At 35.2% G+C, this 27,573-nt stretch overlaps 1 protein-coding gene across 11 annotated transcripts in view; it reads right to left on the bottom strand.

Moving 5' to 3' along the window:
- Positions 1-27,573, bottom strand: part of VPS54 (VPS54 subunit of GARP complex) — a 137,429-nt gene that overhangs the window by 71,523 nt on the left and 38,333 nt on the right. For 7 of the 11 annotated variants that reach the window (XR_004521782.2, XR_012325681.1, XM_033838452.2 and 4 more), the window contains 2 exons: positions 9,339-9,494; positions 7,743-7,984 (listed from right to left, as the gene is read on the bottom strand). Coding sequence is in view for 9 of the 11 variants with exons in the window: in XM_033838452.2 (XP_033694343.1) it covers positions 7,743-7,984; positions 9,339-9,474 (378 nt within the window). In the remaining 2 variants the exon portion in view is untranslated. Of the gene's footprint in view, positions 1-7,742; positions 7,985-9,338; positions 9,495-13,812; positions 13,981-23,334; positions 23,743-27,573 lie in introns of those variants that run through there. The other 4 variants (XM_033838453.2, XM_019942670.3, XM_073791306.1 and 1 more) reach the window with 3 other exon arrangements.

The following is a 27,573-nucleotide window of genomic DNA, read 5'->3' as shown; positions in this document are numbered from 1 at the left end:
TTCACAACTAAAGACACAGAGAAGAAACTACAGCAAGACAGGTAGGAGGGGTAGAGGTATGACCCACTCACCTGGGTCAGGGACCCACAAATGGGAGAAATATCACAATTATAGAGGTCCTCCCCAAGGAGCAAGGGGTCTGAGCCCCACATCAGGCTCCCCAGTCCAGGGTCCTGTGCTGGGAAGATGAGACTCCAGCATGTGTGACTTTGCAAACTAGTGGATCTTATGTTCAGGAGAGCTGGAGAGCTATAGGAAACAGAGTCTCTGCTCTTAAAGGGTGCATGCAAAATCTCACATGCTCTGAGTCCGAGCCAGAGGCAGTTGTTTGAAAGGAGCTTGGGGCAGACCCACTGGACAATGTTGAAGAGCCTCTGAAAGAGGCAGGAGGCAACTGGGACCTCTCCAGGGAATAGAGATGATGGGAGCAGCCATTTTGGGAGCTTGTTGCACTGCAATAACACCAGTGCTGGTGACACCAATAACACCAGCACCATTTTGGAATCCTCCCTCTAGTCTATTAGCACTGGGAACCCAGCCCTGCCCACCAGCAGGCCAGCACCAGCCCTGAACCCACCCGAGGCTGAAGAGATAGCCACATGGGGCCCCAGCCCCACCCTCCAGAAGGCCCATGGCCACTGCATGAGGCACAGCCTCAAAGCCAATCAGGCCGGAGGCCAGCCATGCCTACCAGTGCACCCACAGTAGTTGGCCCCCCCACAAAGTAGGGCACATGCAGCCCCACATAGGGGCTACCCCTATAGGATATAGCTCTGGTAACCAGAGGGGAGCATGTTGCTGTGCCCCACAGGACATATCCTACTTAAGACCATTTCTCCACGATCAGGAAATATAACTGACCTAACACACAGAAATAAACACAGAGAATTGGGCAAAATAAGGAGACGGAGGTATATGTTCCAAACAGAGGAACAAGACATAACCTCAAAAAAAGAACTAAACCAAGTGGAGATAAGCAATCACCTCCACTAAAAAGTCAAGGTAATAATAAAGATACTCACCAAACTCAGGAGGAGAATGAATGAAAACTGTGAAAATTTCAACAAAGAGTTAGAAAATATAAAGAACCAAACAGAGCTGAAGAATACAATAACTGAAACTAGAAGGAATCAACAGTAGATTAGATGATACAGATCTCTTCAGCAGTCTCGAAGAGGAAGTAGTGGGAATCACAGAAGCTGAACAGAAAAAAGAAAAAAAGAATAAAAAAAAGTAGTTTGAGACCTCTGGGACAACATTAAGCATACTAACATTCACATTATAGGGGTCCCAGAAGGAGAAGAGAGAGAAAAAAATGGCAGACAACTTGTTTGGAAAAATAATAGCTGGAAACTTCCCTAACCTGGGGAAAGAAACGTATATCCAGGTCCAGGAAGCACAGAGAGTCCCAAGCAAGATGACCCAAAGAGGTCCACACCAAGACACATTAAAATGAAAATGGTAAACAAAAAAAAAAAAAAAAAAAAAAAATATTATAAATACAGAATCATAAAAGCAGCAAGAGAAAAGCAACTAAGTATGTATGAGGGAACTCCCATAAGACTATCAGCTGACTTTTCAGCAGAAATTTTACATGCCGGAAGGGATTGGCAGGATACACTCAAAATAATGAAAGGAAATAACCTACAGCCAAGAATACTCAACCCAGCAAGGTTATCACAAACCTGAAGGAGAGATAAAGAGTTTAACAGACAAGCAAAAGCTAAAAGCTAAGAGTCCTGCACCACTAAACCAGCTTTACAAGAAATATTAAAGGGACTTCTCTAAGTTGAAAAGAAAAGGCCACAACTAGAAATATGAAAAGCATATCCTATGATAAACCGTAATGGAAAAGAATATTTTTAAAAGAATGTATATATACACACATACACATATGTATAACTGAATTGCTTTGCTGAACAGCAGAAATTGACATAATATTGTAAATCAACTATACTTCAATTAAAAATTTAAATTAAAAAAAGAAAAGTATTAAAAAAAACTCACTGGTAAAGGCAAATATACAGTAAAGGTAGTAGATCAACCACTTATAAAGCTAGTAGGAAGGTTGAAAGACAATAGTAGTAAAATCATCTATATCCACAATAAGTAGTTAAGAGTTACACAAAACAATAATATGTAAAATATGACGTCAAAAGCATTAAATGTGGGGGTGGGGTGTAAAAATGTAGGGTGGTTAGAATACGTTCAAACTTAAGAGCATCAACTTAATCAGTGTGTGTGTGTGTGTGTGTGTGTGTGTGTGTGATATTTAAAACTCATGGTAACCAAAAAATACAAATACATTCACACTAACTAATCAAAGATAACCAAAAAACCTACAATACATACACATACAAAAAAGAGAAAGGAATCCAAACATAACACTAGGGACTTCCCTGGTGGTCCAGTGGTTGGGACTTCAGGTTCAATCCCTGGTTGGGGGGCTGGGATCCCACATGCCTGTGGCCAAGGGGCCAAGGCACAGAACGGAGGCGGTGTTGTGGCAAATTCAATAGAGACTTAAAAAAAAAATGGTCCACGTCAGGAAAAAAAACTAAAACTCAAACAAACATAACACTAAAGATAGTCATCAAATCAAAAGGGAAGAGAGCAAAAGAAGAGGAGGAAAAAAAAAAACCTACAAAAAAAACAAGGGGCTTCCCTGGTGGCGCAGTGGTTGAGAGTCCGCCTGCCGATGCTGGGGACACGGGTTCATGCCCTGGTCTGGGAGGATCCCACATGCCACGGAGCGGCTGGGCCCGTGAGCCATGGCCGCTGAGCCTGCGCATCCGGAGCCTGTGCTCCGCAACAGGAGAGGCCACAGCGGTGAGAGGCCCACGTACCACAAAAAAACCCAAAAAACAAAACAAAACAAAAAACCAGAAAATGATTAACAATATGGCAATAAGGACATACCTATCAATAATTACTTTAAAAGTAAATGGACTAAATCCTCCAATCCAAAGACATAGAATGGCTGAATGAATATAAAAACAAAACCCATATATATGTTGCCTACAAGAGACTCACTTCAGACCTAGCCACACACAGACTGAAAGTGAGGGATGGAAAAAGGTTTTCCATGCAAATGGAAACCAAAAAAAAAAAGGAAAGAAAAGAAAAAAAAAGCTGGGTAGCAATGCTTATATCAGACAAAGTGACTTTAACACAAAGACTGTAACAAGAGACAACGAAGGACATTACATAATGATCAAGGGATCAGTCCAAGAAGAAGATATAACAGTTGTAAATACATATGCACCCAACATAGGAGCACCTAAATACGTAAAGCAAATATTAATGAGAAAAACTGGTTATACAATGAAAGTAGGGGACTTTAACACCCCACTTACATGGTTGGATAGGTCATTCAGATAGACAATCAATGGTCTTAAATGTCACATTAGACCAGATGGAACTAACAGATATGTAAAAACATTTCATCCAAAAGCAGCAAAATACGCATTCTTTTAAATGCACACGGAACATTCTGCAGGACAGATCATATGCTAGGCCACAAAATAAGTCTCAAAATGGACTACCCTGGTGGCGCAGTGGTTAAGAATCCGCCTGCCAATGCAGGGGACACGGGTTCAAGCCCTGGCTCAGGAAGATTCCCACATGCCATGGAGCAATTAAGCCCGTGTTCCACAACTACTGAGCCTGCACTCTAGAGCCCACAAGCCACAAGTACTGAGCTCATGTGCCACAACTACTGAAGCCCGTGTGCCTAGAACCCGTGCTCGGCAGCAGGAGAAGCCACTGCACCGCAACAAAGAAGAGCCTCCACTCGTCACAACTAGACAAAGCCCACACGCAGCAACAAAGACCCAATGCAGCCAAAAATAATTAAATAAATTTATTAAAAAGTCTCAATAAATTTAAGAAGATTGAAATCATATCAAGCATCTTTTCCAACCACAAGACTATGTGACTAGAAATCAACTCCAAGAAGAAAAAATTCAAAAACACAAACAGGTGGAGTCCAAACAACATGCTACTAGACAACCAATGGGTCACTGAAGAAATGAAAGAAGAAATTTAAGAAATACCTAGAAACAAATAAAAACATAAACATAACAATCCAAGATCTATGAGATGCAGTAAAAACAATTCTAAGAGGGAAGTTTATAGCAATACAAGCCTACCTCAGTAAACAGAAAAATCTCAAATAAATAAGCTAAAGTTCCACCTAAAGTAACTAGAAAAAGAAGAAAAAGCAAAACCCAAACTTAGTAGAAGGCAAGAAATAATAAAGATCAGAGCGGAAATAAATAAAACAGAGACTTAAAAAACAATTGAAAAGATCAATGAAACTAAGAGCTGGTTATTTCAAAAGATAAATAAAATTGATAAAGCTGTAGCCAGACTCATCAAGAAAAAGAGGACCCAAATAAATAAAATCGGAAATGAAAGAGAAGTTACAACTGACACCACAGATACAAAGGATAAAAGATTACTACAAACAATTATACACCAATAAAGTGGACAACCCAGAAGAAATGGATAAATTCCTAGAAACATACAATCTCTCAAAACGGAAACAGGAGGAAACAGAAAATATGAAAAGACTGATTACCAGTAATGAAATCAAATCAGTAATTAAAAAAAAAAAAACTCCCAACATACAAAAGTCTAGGACCAGATGGATTCACAGGTGAATTGTGTCAAACATCTAAAGAAGAGTTAACACCTATCCTTCTCAAACTACTCCAAAAGGGATGCTTCCAGACTCATTCTGCAAAGCCAGCATTACCTTGATATCAAAATCAAAGACACGACAAAAAAGAAAATTACAGGCCAGTACTCCTGATGAACATAGATGCATGAATCCTCAACAAAATATTAACAAACCGAATTCAATAATACATTAAAAGGATCATAAAATATGATCAAGTGGGATTTAACCCAAGGGTGCAAGGATGGATCAATATCCGCAAATCAATCAATATGATAGACCACAATAACAAATTGAAGAATAAAAATCATATGATCATCTCAATAGATGCAGAAAAAGCTTTGACAAAATTCAACATACATTTATGAGAAAAACTATCAACAAAGTTGATATAATGGGAAAATACCTCAACATAATAAAGCCATATATGACAAATCTACAGCCAACATCATACTCAACAGTGAAAAGCTGAAAGCATTTCCTTAAGATCAGGAACAAGACAAGGATGTCCATTCTTGCCACTTTTATTCCACATAATACTGGAAGTCCTAGCCACAGCAATCAGACAAGAAATAGAAATAAAAGAAATCCAAACTGGAAAAGAAAAAGTAAAACTGTCACTATTGGCAGAATACATGATACTATATATAGAAAATCCTAAAGAAGCTACCAAGAAACTATCAGAACTAGTAAATGATTCAGTAAAATTACAGGATACAAAATTAATAAACAGAGTCTATTGTGTTTCTGTACACTAACAATGAACCATCAGAAAGAGAAATGAAGAAAACAATCCCATTTGCAACTGCATCAAAAAGAATAAAATACCTAGAAATAAATCTAACCAAGGAGGTAAAAGCCTTGTACTTGGGAAACTATAAGGTACTGATGAAAGAAACTGAAGATGACACAAACAAATGGAAAGATATACTGTACTCATGGATTGGGAGAATTAATAGTTAAAGTGACCATACTACGAAGGTGATCTACAGATTCAGTGCCATCCCTATCAAAATACCAATGGCATTTTTCACAGAACTAGAGCAAATAATTCTAAAATTTGTATGGAAATACAAAAGACCCCAAATAGCCAAAACAATCTTGAGAAAGAAAACCAAAGCTGGAAGTATCATGCTCCCTGATTTCAAACTATACTATAAAACTATAGTAATCAAAACAGAAATGGTACTGGCACAAAAACAGACACATAGATCAATGAAACAGAATAGAGAGCCCAGAAATAAACCCATGCTTACATGGTCAAATAATCTATGACAAAGGAGGCAAAAATATACAATAGGGAAAAGAGCCCCTTCAATAAGTGGTGCTGGGAAAAATGGACAACTACATGCAAAAGAATCTAACTGGACTATTTTCTCATACCATATACAAAAATAAACTCAAAATGGATTAGAGACTTAAATGTAAGACCTGAGGCCATAAAACTCCTAGAAGAAATATAGGCAGTAACCTCTTTGACATGGATCTTAGCAAATTTTTTTTTTTTTTTTGGATCTGTCTCCTCAGGCAAGGGAACAAAAGCAAAAATAAACCAATGGGATTACATCAAACTAGAAAGCTTTTTCACAGCAAAGAAACTATCAATAAAACCAAAAGGCAGCCTTCTAAATAGGAGAAGATATTTGCAAATAATATAACCAATAAATGGTTAATATCCAAAATACACAAAGAACTCATACAACTCAACATCAAAAAAACAAACAACTCAATTCAAAAATGGGCAGAGGACCTGAAGAGACATTTTTCCAAAGAAGACATACAGATGGTCAACAGACACATGAAAAGATGATCACTAATTATCAGGGAAATGCAAATTAAAATCACAGTTGAGATACCACCTCACACCTGTCAGAATGGCTGCTACTAAAAAGACAACAAATAGCAAATTAAAAGTCTTGGTCAGAATGTGGACAAAAGGGAACCCTGGTGAACTGCTGCTGAGATAAATTGGTACAGCCACTATGGAAACAGTATGGAGGTTCCTCAAAAAAGTAAAAATAGAACTGCCACAGAATCCAGCAATTCCACTTCTAGGTATTTACCTGAAGAAAACAAAAACACTAATTCTAAAAGATATATGCACACCAATATTCACTGCAGCATTATTTACAACAGCCAAGATAAGGAAGCAACCTAAGTGTCTATCAATAGATTAATGGCTAAATAAGATGTGGTATATATACACAATGGAATATGACTCAGCCATTAAAAAAAAATGAAATCTTGCTATCTGCAACATCGATGGATCTCGAAGGTATTATGATAAGTGAAATAAGTCCGACAAAGACAAATACTGTATGCTCCAACTTAACATGTGGAATCTGTAAAACAAAACAAACAAACAAAGCAAAAGGAAAACAGACTCACAGAGAATAAACAAATGGTTGTCAGAGAGGAGGGGAGTTGGGGGGTTGACAAAATAGGTGAAGGGGATTAAGAGGCACAAGCCTCCGGTTATAATATAAATAAGTCATGGGTATGTAATACACAGCATAAGGAATATTGTCAATCATACTGTAATAATTTTGTATGGGGACAGACAGTTACTTGACTTACTGTGGTGATCATTTCATAACATATGCAAATGTCAAATCATTATACAGTACACCTGAAACTAACATACTATTGTACATTAACTAACTTTTTTTGTAATTACAAAATAAAAAATGAAACATTAGTAACGTTGACCATCTTTTCATGTGCTTATTGGTCATTTGTATATCTCCTTCAGAGAAATGTCTATGCAAGTCCTGTGCCCAATTTTTAATTGGGTTGTTTGTTTCTTATTGGTGTGTTTCACATTGATTCTTAGAACTATTAGGAATGTATAATTCTGAAAAATCACTACTGTAAGAGAAATATATTTACATATATCTAAGCAAAGAATTAAATACAACCCAGGACAATAGAATGTATATGAAAAGAAAAGAATACCATAGGCTCATCAAAGATTATTGGTCAGAAATCTATAATAAATCAAACTAGAAGTATTTCTTTTACTTTTAACCTGACTATAACTAATATCAAGATCAGATATTACCTGAGAGATTTCCTGTTGATATACTGTAAAATGTTCCTTGTTGATCTGTGGGAGGTAGAATGAAGGTATGACTTCAGTGTCCACAAAGTCCAATCCCCATGTTTTTGTGAAGAAGTCAGATTCTCTTTTTGCTAATCTAGGATCATTTAATGCTGCTGGGAGATTTACTTTGGAATGATATATAGTCCATCTATGTTGATCTGTAACTAGAGATGGGGCAACACATAAACTATTTGAATCACCTGCAAAAAGTAAACAAGAGAACTCTGTAAAGTAAGTTTTATGTTTGAAAGCACATTCTAGAAAAATAAAAATGCTTAGATTATACAAAGCAACTAAACTCTCCCTTCTATAGCAAATGCTTTAACCTTCAGCTGTCAGCATCAACTGCCAAGGGGAGGAAAAACATGTACAAGATAAAGGATATGCAGAATTTGAGGGTTGTAGTTGAAGGGTGGGGGAAGAAAGTCTTTCATTAATTTCTTTCCTTAATGTACAATTTATCTTTTTTTCAACATCAAAACTCTTCTACCTTCTACTGTATGTCTTCTATCCTTTAATACTCCAGGTTTTTTCCACAGGTAGGCCTTTTTTCTATTGTTTTATGGCAGACACACCTGGTTCCAATATCCTTTTTTTCAGCTTATAATTAGATAACCAAAATGCTGCTGTGACATTAACCATAGAGGAGAGAAAAATATACAGTCGGTTCTCGTTATTCACAGTTTTGTTCTATAAAGTCACTGGAACATTTAATAAGCAAATACTGAACCTTTGCTCCTATGGGAAATACAGGGTTACGTTCCTGCAAATCTTTGCAACTTTCATCATCCAATCAATATATAATCTTGTTTTGTGTGTGTTTCTGTTTAAAGATATCTTATTTAATATATATTGTTCATTCATTAACATTGAACTCACGGCTAACACCACTATAACTCACACCTGAATGAAGCTTATGCAACATACGTATTCTCCTCATAAGACACAATATAGCCTTCCTGTGCTTAGAAACACTAGAAAGCACTTCAGTACAACATTTGGAAACCATTTTGAACAGCAAAATCATCAACAAAAATACAAAAAAATGTGGCACTAAATAGACCACAAAAGGGACATGTGTTTACAGCATGAAAGCTGAAAGAAGGCAAAGTGTTGCTTAGTTCAACCTCAGGTGGGAACGTGCATATCAGGCGATTCAAATTTTTCACTCCTCTGTGCTTGTCTACAAATGACCACAAATGTGCCACAAGTATTGATTTAGGCGTTACAACTAAATTTTAGGAATTAAGCAAATTTGCAAATATAGAATCGGCAAGTAATGAGGACTGACTGTACTATGTTTAACTGAAGAGCTTTCAATCTGTACCCTCATTTTCAAAACTTTTCTTTCAGTTTATATAAGTGACTTCGTTTATGGAAATGTATGAAAAGAACTATATTTCAATTTCTTAATCAACTTATTTCCAAATTATGTCTTTAGTTTTCATATCGTAAAATTTACTCTTTTGAGTTAAGTATATGATATCTGACTTCACTTAAAGATAAAACAAATCCTCAATAAAATTCCTCAAAAAACGGAAAAAAAGGTATTACCTGTGGGTTCCTTGGGACACACATCTGGCAGTGACTGCACAGGTCGAATGTGTTTTGTCGGGTCTACCTCTTTTTTAAAGAAAACATCACTGCTGCTTCGTTGAGGCACTGGTGAAGAACTGTGGCTTGAAGCCATTGCATAAAATCACCACTCAACTGAAAATGAGCAACAAATAATCATCAAGATACTTAATACAAATCAAAACTCATCTGTAAGTACTATACATGTCACAAAAATTTTCTTTCAAAAACAGACACATTATTTAAAATCCCTCAAGGTGTAAGTACATAATTTGAATACTCACTATCAATTGTGGGAGTCATTCACTATATTTAGTTTGCTAAGAAAGTTATTTGTCCTTGTTTAAAAAGTATTCTCCTCAAAGTGAAATATCCTTATTTAGTCTTTTATCCAAAGTGAAAATAGATACCAAAACTGTAACCAATATATATTAAAAATTCCATTCATTCAGCAAGTATATAATAATTATACATTATAGCAAAGTGGGTTAAGTGCATGGGTTTTTGAAATCTGACTGTCTGGGTTCATACCCCAGCTTCACTTACTAGCAATATAACCTTGAGGAAATTTACTTAATCTTTGTGTGTTTTACTTCATGTGTAAAAATGGAGATGAAAAAAGATCCCATCTCATAAACATTTTGTAAGAATTAAAGGAATGGATATATGTAAAGCATTTAAAACAATGCCTGCCTCAAAGTTAGTGTTCATAAATGAACACTAGTTATCATTATGTTTACAATTACTATGTGACTGTCACTATATTAAATGTTTATAAAAGAAGTATCATTCTTCAAAGTACTTGCAATTACATTAGGTAATCAAAAAAATCAAAACCCTAAACAAAACACAAGTTAATCTATGTCTACACTTTTTAACAAGTAAGAAAAGAATTTGTGGGGCCAAGACAACATAATAAAGGCTACAATGTCAGCTAACACTTTACAAATGAAGCAGTACATAACCTGGATAATGAAGAACATGTATTATTTTACTATCGGAGGGTAGAAACTCATATTGCTGATCATATCAACCAAACAGCAGACATTCAATAAATACTTTTTAATGAAGGAATAAATAAATGAACATAAACAGAAGCTTATAGTTGAAAAGGAACTTAGAGATCACCTAGTCTAAGTTCCCTGATACTAGCGATAAGTATGACAAGGCCCAAAAGGATTAGGTGGTTTACAAAGATACATGTGCTTTAACAAGTTTTTTAAAAAGCCAATTTAGGAAACCTGGTGAATAGAAAAGTAAGAGTAAGAAATAAAAGGAGAGATATAAGGCTAGGACTCGTGACAAAAAAAGTCATCCCCTCTAGCTCCTCTATAGTTTGATGGAAAGCTAAAAATTACATTTCCCAGACTTCTTGTATACCTGTCTCAGTCCTTCTAACACAAAGGAAACACATCCAATTACACCATTCACTGAGACCATAAGAAACAAGCTGCTAAGAAAAGAACAAAGATAAATAACTTCCTCAAAGTTCCGGAAAAAGCAAAAAACAGCATGAACAAAGGTTAAGGGACATAGAATAATCATAAGACTATGCGGAAACTGACTTGGCTGGAGTGAAATGTTTGCTGAAAAAAATGCTGACAAAAGTACTGACAAATAAATCATATTTACACACACACACACACACACACACAGACAGTATGGTCAAACTACAGGAGCCAGTAGAGGTTTGGGGGAAAAGAGTACTATGATGAAAATATCCGGGAAAATTAATCAGAGTATTGGTTTGAAAGCCATCACTGGCCCATTGCATTTATATCCATATATATTAAGTGTACAGTTGTTTCTGTATAAAAGCATTTGCATATTTAAGAAGAAGAAACATTCAAGAATGTTTCCTAAGGATAGGAAACACTGATAACACAGAAGCCTGTACATTCAGTGCTTGGTAAAGACAATTCTACATGTGACATTAAGTCTGTTTAACTTTTTTGTTAATTTCATCAAATAAAATGGCTAAAATAAACACATTTTGACACTTAAAGAAGTAGGCTACAAATATATGGAAAATGTGTTTATGTCGAACACCCATTGCTTGATGTCAGATAAATTAAATATTGATTCCGACAATAGCACACTACAATTTCAATGTATTCTATTTACCATCATGTTGTTTTAACAGCAAAAAGAAAGCCTAATTGACATCTTAGGAACCTAGAAATACTTGAGGAGATGAGGACTTGTGGAAAAACATTTCTAGACTCCTATAAGTTACTTCTATATCTGGGTGGGGAAATAAAAATGGCTTATTTACTCCTTAAAGATTCTGAATTGGGAAACATGCACAAGTTTTCTGTTTTTTTTCCACACCCCTCCTAATTCTTATGAAAAGAGGGACAATCTCTAGCTATAAAGGGATTATGTACAATTAGGGTACTGCCTACATGGGTGAGCCCCAATTTCTATCCATCTGACTCTCAGATCCTCTCACCATCCTGTGTTTAAGATGATCTCCCCACAGTAAGAACCAAACTTTGTATTAATAACCACATAACATGTATGACACAGATACTTGGTAAGTGCAATCACTGGTAATAAAACATGGGAGATTTATTCACAAAGCATGGATGTATAAACAAATAAGCAAATCTACATGGCCTCTAAACCAAACAATTTCAACAAAGAAATAATCTTTCATAAGAAAGTTTTAGTGTAAGTGAAGAATAGTTTGTCTATCCAGAAAAAAAAAACAAACAAAAAAACAGAATACAGGAAAAAGGAAAGCTCTCAGCACTAAATGTAGGCAACCCTCGATTTTTAACACTTCCACTTGTAACTACCATCTAGATACAAATTGGGCATTTGACCAGTGGTCACCAATAATGAGAATCTATAAATAGATCCACCCTTCTTCACATGGTAACCTTCTCATAATTATATCATTACCATACTCAAATATTTTCTCTTGAAGTCTTCTTTGGTTTCTTACACTTAGTCGCTGTTTATTTCTATTTTTGTACCAATCATACTGAAATTTTGGTTTTCATACAGGTCTTTCCTATTAGACTGTGAACTTCTTGATGTTTCCATTTTCCTGTGTAGTCTATATGCCTAACACAGTTCCTGGCACACAGAAAATATATTATATTCTATAGATGAATGAAATGGGTAGTATATAGAACAGAGAAGAGAGAAACATTAGTTAGACAACTACCAATAATCCTTGAGTGAGTAGACAGAAGCATGGGTCTGGACTGATAAAGAAAGGAATAAACAGACTCATTCGTTCCAAAAGAAAAAAACTGCAAGGATGTGTAAATCAGAAACATTTGATTTTTCTTTCTTGTAGCTCAAAATATCTTTTTATGCTAAAAGTTCAGTTAAGAGCTTCTATTTAAAAGGTCTAGAAGCACTGTCACTCCAGAAGCAATGACCACACCAAGTGCTCAGACCCTGGTTTCTAAATACCATTCCCCACAAAGAAACAATGGCTCTTTAAAGAAATAGTTGACTCCAAACCTGAAGCACAGAAAGAACAATTTGATCATGAGAACACTTGTGTCAGAAAGCAAGGAAATGCTCTAAGACCAGTAGGATCTATCAAAAGGAACAAGGACCAAGTTAAAGGGCTCCCACTGACCACATTTAGGACAAGTTGAGCGCTCAAAAAAAAACCCCGAGTGTAACATATTGAACAAATACAAAATAATGAATCTATAGTGTTACTTGGGGGGAGGGGGATGAGGAAAAGGGTGTGGAGTGGGAGAGGGGAAAGGAAATCTCTTATTTATAGAAGAATGCCAGTAAATGTGAATGACTGAAATAGAAAATCACCATTTTGTAACCCCCAATGTAAAAATCAATTTAGGCAAAAATCATCAATATATGCTAAAGCTACTAGGTGAAAGGCTGTTCAGAAACAGAAAATTCACCTAGTGCTAAAGTATTACCTCACAGACTACTTTGCAAGGCAAAGGGGAAAATGTATCTCTAAAATGGAAAGATCTGGCTGTCACCACCTTAATTAACTAAGTCATCAAATTTGGCATCATTCAGAATAATAAGACAACTTGATATTATGTGATTCATGAAATAATAATATGAAATAAACATCATCGCCTATGAAGCATTCTCACCAAAAATGTTTAACACAATCTAATCAAGCCTCTAGACCAAGGGTTAAGCCTTTTGTCCTGTGGATTCCTTTGGCAGTCTGGTAAAGTCTACAGAACCCTTGCCAGAATAATGTTTATAATGCATAAAATACATAAGATTACAATGGACAATTATACTGAAATATAGCTGTCAAACTATCTTCTTAAATTTTAATACAGTAATATTTTTGCTTGATTATGCAAATTTATCCTAATTAATAAGCAATAAATGAGCATAAATATTTTGAGATAAATTTAATATGATATGAAAACATCTGAAATTTCTCTTGGTGACAAAGTTACAGGTAGTGCTAATACCCCTGTGAAAGGTTTCTTACATTCACAATTAAAGGAAATGCTAAAATTCAGTTAAGGTATGGCTGCTCAATCATGGCACCACTGACATTGACATTCTGATCTAGATAATTCTTTCCTTGTACATTGTAGGATCCTTAGATGCATCCTTAGCCTCTATCCACTTGATGCCAATAGCAGCCTCGCACCCAGTTGTGATAACCAAAAATGTCTTCAGGCAAAGCCAAACATCCCTATGCGGGGGAAGAGAGGAGAGAGGACAAAAATCACCTCAGTTGAGAACCACTGAATTAAAATAAAGATGTAATTTTTTCCCCATCCAAAGTTCCGACTCCCTGTATTCTATCCACAGACCCTACAGAGTATGTGAACTGAGTTAAGTACCTTTGCTCTAGACCTACCTTCCAGTCTAAGAAAACAGAGGGGAGTAGGATAGTGAGATTTAAACCACAACATGGGGAAACAAATAAACTGAGAATATGAGACACTCTACAAGAAAACTGGCCTGGACACTTAGATGAATGTCATTTTTAAAAGCTGGGGAACTATTCTATATTAAAATAAATAAAGAGACAACAACTAAAGGCAATATACAAGCCTTGACGGGATGCTGGTTAAAAAAGAAAAAAAAATGCCTCTAATACACTCTTGGAACAATTGGGAAATTCTGAATATGGATTGGATGTTATATGAGATTTTGGAATTATTATTAATTTTCTTAAGTGGATTGATGGTATTGAGATTATGGGAAAATGTCCTTATACTCAGGACATGAACAATAAAGTATTCAGGAATGAAACATGATGCCACCTACAACTTACTTTCAAATGATTCAGCAAAAAATACACACAGATAAACAAATATGGCAAAATGTTAAAAATGGTTTATCTAAGTCAAGTACATATGACTAACATGTTCTATTCTTTCACTTTTCTGTATGTTTTGTAGTCTTCACAATAAAAAGTTGGGGGAAAGAAACTATATTTTTCAAACATTAAATAGATAAATAATGCAAAATATCAGAAAGAAGGAAAAACATTAAATTTGTAACTGTTAATCTGCCTGAAGATGGCATTCTTGTACAACTTCAAATATGGAGGAAAGAAAATCAATAAATTTCAGTCAAGTTTTAATGCTGCAGAAGAATAATACCATATATAGAAACGAATTCCTTAGAAGCTGAATGAGAAGGCAGCTGAGATGGACAACCATTTACCACAGGCATTACCCAGATACTGTGTAAAAATCTCTTCCCTTGCTTCCACACTATAATATTAGCTGCTTACAGAGAACAATGATATTACAAAATCATTTACAGCCAACTCTGAACTATCTATGAAATTGCCTATTACAGGTAAAGTAATAGCAAAAGTCTTTTTTCCCCCCTCTACCAAAGTGGTTAACAGAGATATACTAACTAATCATTTTACTTCCCTTCTATTCTTCAGAAGTGATACCCTACTTTATAATATACCCTACTTTATAAAACCTAAACTTGCCTGCCCTCTATCGGCCTTCTATCACACTGTGGTCCTCTAACTGGTCTCTGCTTTCAGTCTAGACCATTCTGCACATTGCTTTAGGATTAATCTTCTAGAATGTTTTCATTCTGTCATACTTCAGCTCAAAAACCTTTGCTTTCATTTGGAAAGTTATTCATTACTTTCCAAACAAGTGCCAAGTTTTACAAGCTGGTACTCAAGGATTTCTACAATCTGATGTTTACCTTCCTTTCTAGCCTGATTTCCTATTACCCATTGATAATCTCTATTCTGGATACGGTAGTCTAATTGTCCCTCTAATCCATCACACTATCAAGGCTTCCTTGTCTTTGTTAAGGCTGTGTCCTTCCTAGAATATTCATATCATCCTTCTACCTATCCAATGCCTCTTCTTCCGTCAAAGGTCATTTCAAATTTCATTTCTAGATAACATATATTAAGAAAACAAATATACAAACACTCTAAAATATGAACAAAAATAACCTCAGCATTATTTTTAAGAGTGAAAAAGCTGAAACAAACTTCTAAATAAGAAGGAATCGGTTATTTAATAAACTATAGTATAGCCAATGGATTACACTGTCATTAAAAATAGGATTGCAGACTTCACATCCACTAGGATGGTTACTATCCAAAAAAACAAAACCAACCAACCAAACATCATCAACAACAACAAAAAGTGTTGACAAGGATGTGGAGGTACTAGAAGCCTTATGCACTGTTGGTGGGAAGTAAAATGGTGCAGCCATTTCAGAAAACAGCATGGCAATTCCTCAAAAAAGTAAAACTAGAACTACCATATGATGCAGCAATTCCACTTCTGTGTATATACCCAAAAGAACCGAAAGCAGGGTCTTGAGGAGTCATTTGTACATCCATGTAATAGTAACATTATTCATAATAGTCAAGAGGTAGAAGCAACCCAAGTGTTCACTAACGGATGAATGGATAAACAAATGTGGTATATATGCACAATGGAGTATTATATTCAGCCTTAAAAAACGAAGGAAATTCTGACATTTGCTATAGCATGGATGAACCTTGACGACATTATGCTAAGTGAAATAAGCCAATCACAAAAAGACAAATACTGTATGATTCCACTTACATGAGATACATAAGCAGTGAAATTCACTGAGACAGAAAGTAGAATGTGGTTGGCAGGGGCCAGGGAAGGGAAAACAGGGAGTTGTTTAATGGATTATAGTGTTTCAGTTTTGCAAGATGAAAAAGTTCTGGAGATTGGCTGCACAACAATGTGAATACACTTAACACTACTGAACTGCATACTTAAAAATGGTTAAGATGATAAACATTATGTTATACATATTTTTTACCACAATTAAAATTTTTTTGAAATACAATTGCAAAATATTTAATAACACAAAAATGTTTAACATATATTGTTAAGTGGAAACAGTTTTCAAAGTAGTATGCCAGTATGATCCCAATTTTCTAATTTAAAATAAGCATACATATTTCCAAAAAAAATTGCACGGACATATACCACAATATTAACAATGGTTACTGTCAAATGACAAAATTATAAGAAATTTTTATTTGTTTGTGCTTTTTTTGAATTTTCCAAATGTTTTCCTATGAAAACTTATTACTTTATATTTATTAGTCAGGGTTCTCCAGAGAAACAGACCCAATAGGATATTTATAAGAGAGTTATTCAAGGAATTGGCTCACCACCCAGTTGTGGAGGCCAAGAAGTTCTACAATCTGCCTTCTGCAAGCTGGAGAACCAGGAAAGCCAATGGTATAATTCAGTCTGAGGCCAAAGGCCTGAAATACAGGCGGCTGCTGCTATTAAGACCCGGAGTCCAAAGGCCTAGAACCAAGAGCTCTGATGTATGAGGGCCAGATAATTCGAATGTCCCAGCTCAAGAGGAGAGAACAAATTCACCCTTCCTTTGCTTTTTCTGTTTTATTCAGGTCTTCAAAGGATTAGATGATGATGATGCCTGCTCACACTGGCAAGGGCAGATCTCTTTACTCAGTCTACTGAATTAAATGCTAATTTCATCCAGAAACACCCTCAAAGACACACTTAGAAATAATGTTTTACCATCACTAGTGGGCATCCCTTAGTCTAGCCAAGTTGATACATAAGATTAACTATGACACTTTATTAATCAGGAACGATGCTATTACAAAAGTTCAGTTTCAGCCTTATACCTACCTCCACTATGAATCTTTCTAATGACTATAACCCTCAGAAAACTAGCTTTCCTTTGAAGTTGGAATACTTAACGATCTATATCAGCAATTTACAAACTTTTTTGATCCTGTATCCCAACAGTTAAAAAAATTTTAAGCAATCACCGTTTACAGATTATATAGGGTACAACTGTATATTAATGCAGGTTATATAAAATTGTGCTAAATGGAACTTTTTTAAAGATAGAGAGAAAACACTTTTAAAAATAATCTAGTTTATTAATTAATGGCAAAAAGTACTTTTTACTCTATTTTTAATCAATAGCAATGTGATTGCACTATACCTCATTATTATTAAAAATCTTGATTTAAACTTTATGAAATGGTGATTCAAAGGTTTGGCTCTAAGTTCAATTTATTTTTATACCTGGCTTTTAATGCCTATTATAGAAAATTTAAAAAGATACTCACGAATATATGTAGAACCAAATGGAAGAAATCACTGATCACACTTCCTAAACTCTCTATTTTGAGATTTTTAAAACAGGGTAGAAAACTCCAGTCTGGGTTTTTAACGAGTTCATCATTTAACAAAATAACATAATGATGGAATATTTCCAAACATCTGTTTTCAAAACAGATTTACCATAGCTTGAGTGTTTCTAGAAGATCAACTACTATTATACATTTTCTTATTCATTATTTAAAAATAAAAACAAACAAAAACACCCTGTGGAAACAGATTTAATGTGTGCGTCTGTCTGTGTTTTGTGTCTGTGTGTTTCACTATCTGTTTGGTTAAATATTACTGACAGTCACATGCCATTTCTGAAAAGATCAGCAAATTTGGAATGCTTTTTCTTATTAAAAAAAACACAAAACATACATAACATAGTCTTAAGTTTGACGGCTATTTTGAGTACTTTTATGTATGGAAGAGCTTGTACTAAGAATAGGAGAATCCAACTCTGTGCTTTGTTTATTTGTGGTTCCATTGTTAGTATTCATCCAAGATGTGACTTCTCTTCAGGAATCATTTTAGGTTAATTAAACATTTTATAAGAGTTGGTTTAGTTAAAACTAGATAGCATAATTTGTAAACCCAATTAACTATTCATGTAAGGCTATTACATGACAAGGATGAACTAAGTGAAGGATACCACTCTTAATCCCTTGAGCTTACTCACTTATCTGTAACTTGACTATCTGATAAACATACAGATGGATTGAAGATGCTGGTATCAATCCTCATAATAAATATTAGTACAGGTTCATTTCTTTTTTCTTTAGATAAAAACTGAATATTCCTTAAGCTGGGTGGAATCTTACAAAGGAGTTTAGACTTAATCCACAAGACTGTAGTGAGTCATTATAGACTTAAGACACGAGTGTTGAATAGATCACTCTAGGAGAGTATTAGTGAGGAGGGCCAAGTATAGAACCTAGGAGGACTCCAACATTTCTGAAGAAAGAAGTGAAAGAAAGATATAAAGAACAGCTTGTGATAAAGACAAGAAGGAACATCCAAGAAGGTGGGAGAAAAACCAGGGAAGAAAAATCAGCTCAGAATTGGCAAATAAAACACTAAGGCAAAAACCTCCTTTAGATTTGGAAATTAGGAAGTGACCACATCACATTGGGAAGCGATATCAAGTCCAATACAGGGGGTAGAAGCAGAATGCAGAGGTTAGAGTGAACTAGGTAAGGAAATTAACACACAATGGCTATTGTTTCAAGAGACTCAATTATGAGATTACAAAACAGAATATATAGTACAATCTCATTTTGGTATAAAAACTTTATATAGCTATATATAATGTATAAAAAGGTATATGACAAAATGTTAACGGTGGTTATATAATAGGCTTTTCCTGACCACAGTATCTAAGCACATCCTCCCCTTACTCTATCCCCCATCCAACACACATATCCCTGTTATTCTCTACTAGTAGCATTATGGTTTGTGTACTTTATAGTACTTTCTCAAATTATAACTATTTATTTACCTGCTTATTTCCTGTCTCTCTCTCTACATCATAAAATTATATTTGTTTCATTCATCTTCCTATACCACACCCAGCACAGATGAATGTTGGATGAATGAATGAATAAATGAATGACTCTCATGGAAAAGGAGGTAAGCACACACAAGCCACTAACAATATCTCATATAAGTTCACGTGTATTCAAAACAATCTAAAAACCTAAGTCGAGAATACGCTACCTTGTTTGTATAACATTACCTAACTTTCTAATATTTGATTCTAGATTTCTACCTTTCCTGTAACACAGTATAATATATTGGTTAAGAAAACTAGCCATAAAGTGAGTTAGATCTCTGTCATTTAATAGTTGTGTGACCTCTGACAACTTTCTTACATTCCTCTCAGTTTCCTCGTTTATAAAATGGGACAGCAACAGTGTCTTCCTCATAGGAATGTTGTAACATTTAAATGAAATACAATTTACATAATCTATGTACTTGGCACATAGTAGACATTCAATAAATAATTGCAACTACTACTATTTACCATTATAAACATCTTAAGCCTTAACATTTGGACTGTGCCATACAAAGTTTTAAAATAAATTTAAACTTTAGGCTTCTAAGCCTCCTCTATTCGTGTCCCTTGCTTGAGTGCGCCTAGTTTGGGTTGGGTGGGGGGAAGCAAACCAATATGGGCAGATATAATTTACTGTCAGAAAAGTAGTCAAAGCATAGAACAGTGGTCCTCAAAGCCATGCCAGTAAAAGGAAAGAAAAAAGAGTAGTGGAAAATGATGATGAAGCTAGAATAAACAGTAGCCTAAAACAGAAGCAATTTTTGATAAAAACTGTGAGAGAGAAGAGGGATGATGAGGCAGAGAAGCTAGAAATAATGCTTTGGAAGACATTTGAATAAAGGTCAAAATTCAATCCATGGGAGTAGAGTGGATGATATAAATGTTACAATCTCTGAGTTGGATGGGACTTTCAGAGATCATCTGGCTCAACTTTCTACCGAATATATGAATCCTTTCTACAAGGGGTCTTTCTACCTCCACTTGAAAACATACAGTAATAGAGAACTGACTACTTCAAAAGCAGATTATTACTACAAAACAACTATAATTGTTTTAGGAAAAAAATTATGTCTTGTAGTAAACAGAATTCTGCCTCCCTGAACTTTGCATCACCGTTCCTAGTTCAATTACATTACAGAAATATTAGTGTAAATAATTCTAGTCGCAGGAAAGTAATATTACAAAGGAAGAAAGTGCAGAAAAAGAGGGCCAATGAGAGCTCAGAGCAAGGGGTGGGGCCAATACATGTAAGAGGTAAGGAAGAAAGCAATCAGAAAAACCATCCTACAGAAGCCAAGGGAGAAGTGTCCAGGAAGAAAGTGTGAAAAGTAGTGTCAACATGCTGCAGACAGAGAGGTCAAGAAGGTTATTAACTTCAGAAAGGATACTGGATTAGAACAGTCTTAGGACAGTGTTTGGGACAGACGCCATACCACAAGAGGTTAAGTAAGTGATGAAGTAACAAAAGCAACAATATCAACATATTTTTGGTGATGAAAAAAAAGCGATTAGAGTTGAGCAAGAATTATTTAGGCCATGGGAGGCTGGAGCACATTTATAGGCAAACAGCAAGAAATCAACTGAAGGGTGAGATTAAAAGAAACAAGAAAAAGTGGTGGAGAAAGGAGATGAGAGAGAAAGAAGAGTTAGATACTCATGGGAATGGGATGGGGTGGAGAGGAGGAAGCAGAAAAAAAGATAAAGAATAATCATACCCAGAGACTATGAGGCACATTGGGCTATGCCCCACCTTGAGAAAAACAGGACTTTGTCAGGCAGCAGTAAGAAAATGAACAAGCTGATCCAGAAAAGTTGCCTTCCATCCTACTCTTCTGCCTAATGCCCTTATCCATGATGGGCAGGCAGATCAGCTGGGACTTGGGTGAACCTGGATTGCCTCACTCCTACCACTAGTTCTGAAAATTCTCTTAAGTCCTAAGATTAAGAGTGCAATGAAAATACGTTATCTATGAAATAAGGAAGGATGGCAGAGGAGAGGGAAGCAACAGAAAGACAATAAGATGAATTACATCATTACTAATATTTGACTAAACACTACACGGTTCATAATTGCTTGCTTTCATTCAGATTATTTTGTTGGTCTTCCTAACAACCTAGCAAGAAAAACATTTCTGAGTGAATCTGTGAATGAATGAATCATTGATCCCTATTATGTGGATAGAGAAACAGGTTCAAGAGTAACTTGGCTTCAAACCATTTAGCTACTTAGTTGTGAAGATGCGACTTGCATTCAGATCTTCTGATTCAAAATTCCATGTCACTGTCACCAAACCACACTGCCTCTCCGGAGAGAGAAAAAAAACCCCAAAAACCTATGTTTTTCACTACTGCCTCCCATCCATTTCAGGCACCCAGTGCTCTACTTTTCTGTCTTCTTTTTCTCCTTATCAGATCAATTACTGATCCAATAACAATTATTTAGAAGAACAAGTCCATCTTGTTGGGGTTTTTTTTTAAGGTTTTTTTGATGTGGACCATTTCTTTTAAAGTCTTTATTGAATTTGTTACAATATCGCTTCTGTTTTGGTTTTTTGGCCGTGAGGCATGTGGGATCTTAGCTCCCCAACCAGGGATCGAACCTGCACCCCCTGTGTTGAAAGATGAAGTTTTAACCACTGAACTGCCAGGGAAGTCCTCTATGTCCATCTTGTACTAAAAATAAATGATAGCAATAATTAACATCTGATTGTGATCATTTTTTAAAGACTATTTTTTAGGGCAGTTTTAGGCTCAAATAATTTTATAAGACTGGGACTGCTAGAAAATTATTACTCAAGGAAAAAGACACTTTTCATCAGTATAATTTACTACTTTTGTTAACAAAAGGATAATTCCTGAGCTGCAATGAGGGACAAATACGCTACTATGGGCTATCAAGATGAGAAGACAAATACTTATTTATATGATAGCATTAATTTGTTAGTATTTCTTGAAAGCCCAAATCTTTAGGTTTAAATTTTAGCTTCAGTATTAAGATAACTGTGAGCAATAATGTATATGATATACAATTTTTTAACATTTTAAGTACTTTAAAAATTACGATTAAACTAGATTCTGTCAGATGATAAATCTTATATAGTAGAGAAGTTTATTATTTGTGTCTTAGCTGTATGAAAGAAGCTTAACTATACCATTTACCAGAAATTGGCTCTTAAAATTCCAAAAATGTTGTGGCAAGTGCTTTTTTTTTTTTTTAACTTATATTTCCCAACACATGTGCATGCTCACATACAGATGCACATACATTCAATAAGTAAAGGGAAAAATCACCTAAATAATCACATAAGAAAGATCTTTTTAAAGCCCTCAGGATGTGTACTAACACTATACATGTTTGTGATTTGTGAAAAATTGATCTAAAATTCACCAAGTAAGCAAGATAACTTCATGATGAGTCTTCAGAATAGCTCTTAGAATTTAAAAATTTCCTATAAATAAAATGACTTACAGATCTCTTTGTTACTCACATCACTCTGTTATTGGTCAAGTCAGTCATACAATCAACTAGGTCATTCCATCATTGGATGACTTGATTTTTTTTTTATATATATACAGCAGGTTCTTATTAGTCATCAATTTTATACACATCAGTGTATACATGTCAATCCCAACCTCCCAATTTATCACATCACCACCACCACCCGCTGCCACTTTCCCCACTTGGTGTCCATACGTTTGTTCTCTACATCTGTGTCTCAATTTCTGTCCTGCAAACCAGTTCATCTGTACCATTTTTCTAGGTTCCACATATATGCGTTAATATACGATATTTGTTTTTCGCTTTCTGACTTACTTCACTCTGTATGACAGTCTCTAGATCCATCCAGTCTCAACAGATGACTCAATTTCATTCCTTTTTATGGCTGAGTAATATTCCATTCTATATATGGACCACATCTTCTTTATCCATTCATCTGTCAATGGGCATTTAGGTTTCTTCCATGACCTGGCTATTATAAATAGTGCTGCAATGAATATTGGGGTTCATGTGTCTTTTTGAATTATGGTTTTCTCTGGGTATATGGCCAGTAGTGGGATTGCTGAGTCATATGGTAATTCTATTTTTAGTTTTTTAAGGAACCGCCACACTGTTCTCCATAGTGACTGTATCAATTTACATTCCCACCAACAGTGCAAGAGGGTTCCCTTTTCTCCACACCCTCTCCAGCATTTGTTGTTTGTAGATTTTCTGATGATGCCCATTCTAACTGGTGTGAGGTGATACCTCATTGTAGTTTTGATTTGCATTTCTCTAATAATTAGTGATGTTGAGCAGCTTTTCATGTGCTTCTTGGCCATCTGTATGTCTTCTTTGGAGAAATGTCTATTTAGGTCTTATGCCCATTTTTGGATTGGGTTGTTTGTTTTTTTAATATTGAGCTGCATGAGCTGTTTATATATTTTGGAGATTAATCCTTTGTCAGTTGCTTCATTTGCAAATATTTTCTCCCATTCTGAGGGTTGTCTTTTGATCTTGTTTATGGTTTCCTTTGCTGTGCAAAAGCTTTGAAGTTTCATTAGGTCCCATTTGTTTATTTTTGTTTTTATTTCCATTACTCTAGGAGGTGGATCAAAAAAGATCTTGCTGTGATTTATGTCAAGCAAGTGCTTCTTAAAATATGACATATTTGAGATATTTTAAATTACTATGATTAAAAAATAATCTCTACTAACTTCCATCACATCGATCTTCAGTTGGACATTACAGTGTGGTGTTTTTTTTCTTGCATATATCAGTATTTCTAAATTGGGGGAAATCAAGTTGAAGCTAAAGGAACAGAAAATAAGAACAAAGTTGTGCTAATCTAATTTGCTTTTTCCTTACATTCCCATTTGACATGTATGAGACCCTGGGCCTTGTAGGAAACTCTGAATACAGGTGTTTCCTGAAGTTCCTTATTTACTTTGATTTAGTGACAAGAAGGAACAGTAAGAGAGAAATTTGGCCAGAAGGATAAAAAGTATAAATATTTGTAATATTAAATTTACGTATTTTTAAATGGCTATAAGTACTATTTCACGTGTGACATTCTTATCAGGAATAAAATCACAAATATCCTCAAAAAACAACATAAATATATTTTTTAAATCTAGATGTTATTAAAATTAAAAACAATGTCTTTTTTCCCCAGCACTCATCAGAGACTTAATACACTAAAATAACATACTATAGCAACCGTTGAAATTAATGAAGGGTTCACAGGCCTGGAACTGAATGATAAAACTGTATTGTGAAAAAAATCTGTCTCTAGCATGTAAAAAATTGAATGAAATCAAAATATAACTTGGATGCTTTATTATACTCCGTTAGGGCATTGATATTACTGTATTACTAGTGAAATTTTTGTCAGAGTAAATCAGATGAGAACACTGGTATTCTGTTCTTGGTGTCTTGACCAAAGATTAACAAATAAATCCTAAAATCGCTCAAAGTTATTGGAGAGTACAAATGTCTTAAATATGCAAACCAGTAGATACTTATTAACATTTCTACAAAAAGAGTAAATTTAAAAGAAAATCTGTATAATCGACCCTACCTTGAAAATAGTTGCTAAGAGAAAATTATATATTAATGTTTTCCTAAGAAAGACAAAAATGACACTAGGATTTATCCACTGCTTTGGGTTATCCCTGCCTTGCTTCTTTCTAGAGTAAAAACAATCTAGTGTTAAGTCTATCTTTGTAAATAAAATACATTTTGTATTTAGATCCTTGAAGAGAACGGTCTTCAAATAATCTAAACAAGTATGTACTCTATAAATGTTAAGTAATAATAAAGATGATGCATTCAAGAAATTGTTTTTAGAGAAAATAAAGCAAAATAGCTAGAAACTCACCTTCAGTGAGTCAGTAAGTGGTTCAAGAATGAAAATATTAAATGTTAGTTTGAGGTATAAAGTAAATAACTATAAAGTTTATTAGTACTATAACCCCAAACCAACAATAAATTAGCATTTTAATTAATTACTGCTTGATTACCTCTATACCTCCTCTCCCCACTGTTTGGGTCTCTTAGCCCAGTTCTGCCTCACAAGCTTCTCCACTTAGCTTGGATCTCATGGTCAATTACTTCAACAGTCTCCCTTGGATGTTCAATTCTCCCTTCCCTCATCCATCTTCAATACAATCTGTCTTTGCTTTGTTCCTGGCTGCAGAACACTGCCAGAGAAAATTTATGTAAAACAAGTAGATTATACATTTATGAGTTCCAATCTCAGATGAGGCTCTGCTTAGCAGTCCTTTCACTTATTTATCCTCAAGCACTTCTCTTTCCCAATCCCCACAGTATTCATAACAAATTTTCATTACTCTCATGTCCCCTAGCTTACCTCCATCAATCTCACGCTCAAAAAGTAAATGTCTACCACATAGCAATAAAAAAAAGTCCTCAGATATGACTTCTTCCATCCATATCCAAACGTACCTAATTCTCACCTATACACAACTCCTAACTTTCTGAGGTACAGTATAGGTGTCTACTCTTTTCCAGAGTTAATCCCCCAACCTGCTGTTCTTGATCTCATCTTTCTGCACTTCATCTGAGACCTTGTCCTATTAATTATTCCCTGACTCTCCTGACTCTCCTATTGTCAATCTCATCAATCCATCAAAAAAAATGTTCAAGTACTAAATTAGAGTTCTTTCCTTCAACTCTATCTATTCAAGCTACTTCTTCTTGCCTCCCCTTCACTGGCAAACCTCTATTTTCTCTCTGGTCTACCTCCTTAGTTATCCATCTTCCATCTTCACCACTCACTTGGCTCTGGAAAAGGTGAAGAATGACCTGATTTCTAAATTCAATTGCTTATATTCAGTTTTCATCTAACCTGACCTCACTGCTCTCAAAAATCAATGAAGGTAATAAATGTAGATGGAATGAAAGAATTAGAAAAATCACCCTTTGTAACCCTCCAATGCAATGACTGATTCAAACAAGGATCATTAATGGATGCTAAAACCGTTAGTTTAAAAGATTGTTAGGAACAGGATATTTACATGGCAATGAAGTATCACGCTATCAATTATGTATTAAATAGTAGAGATCTGTCAGTTCTCACCTTTACCAAGTGATCAAGCTGGAATCACCAACAGGGGACAGCCTGACATTATGTGTCTCCTGATGTGATAAAGTGGTGGGTATATATATCATCTTTGTGATATTCTTGCCAGAAATATTCTACCAGAATCGAATCATAAAGAAACAGACTAATTCAGAATATGGAAGATACCTGAGGACAAATGCCTCTACTTTTCAAAAGATAAATCCAAGAAGAAAGGGAGACAGTGGGACTAGTCCAGATTGGGAGAGACTAAAGAGACATACAAGCCAAATGCAATGTATGAATCTTGACTGAATCTTGCATTAAAGGGAGAAAAAAAGCTATAATTTTGGGACAAATGGGAAAATTTAAGTATGGACTATATGTTGAATAATGTTATTGAGTAATTGTTGACATTCTTAGGTATCATAATGGTATTGTGGTTACGTGAGAGAATGTCCCTGTAACTGGGAGATGCATGCTTAAGTATTAGGAATGAAGCATCATAATACCTACATCCTGTTTTCAGGTTTGGCAAAGGGGTGTGTGGGGGTGTGTGTGTGTGTGTGTGTGTGTGTGTGTGTGTGTGTGTGTGTGTGTGTGTGTGTGGTGTGTGTGTGTTCGTTCTACTATTCTTTTGACTTTTCTGTGGGTTTAAAATTTTTCAATAATAATAATAATGCACAAATGAAGGCTTACTAAGAACTGAACATAAGTAGAAATGAGTCAGATAGATGAAGGGGAGAAAGGGTGTGATAAGGAGAACCCTTCAGGAATAGTGAACAGTAGTGCAAAGGCTTGGAGGGAAGAGAGAGCTTATTGCCAGAAACCACAAGTAATTCAATCTGTCTATTTTAGGGGAACAGGGAGTTGTGGAGAGTCATTAGGCTAGAGAGATAAGTTGGGAAAAGAACTTAAATGAATTTATAAATCTGTTAAAGGAATAAGGAATGTGGGTTTCATCATGAGGAAAGTCACAGAAATAATTTCAG

This window comes from Tursiops truncatus, chromosome 14 (genome assembly GCF_011762595.2).
Source record: "Tursiops truncatus isolate mTurTru1 chromosome 14, mTurTru1.mat.Y, whole genome shotgun sequence".
In the NCBI taxonomy this organism is placed as follows: domain Eukaryota; kingdom Metazoa; phylum Chordata; class Mammalia; order Artiodactyla; family Delphinidae; genus Tursiops; species Tursiops truncatus.
Note: the sequence above shows the minus strand (reverse complement) of the source record. Positions and strands in the feature narration are given on the sequence as shown.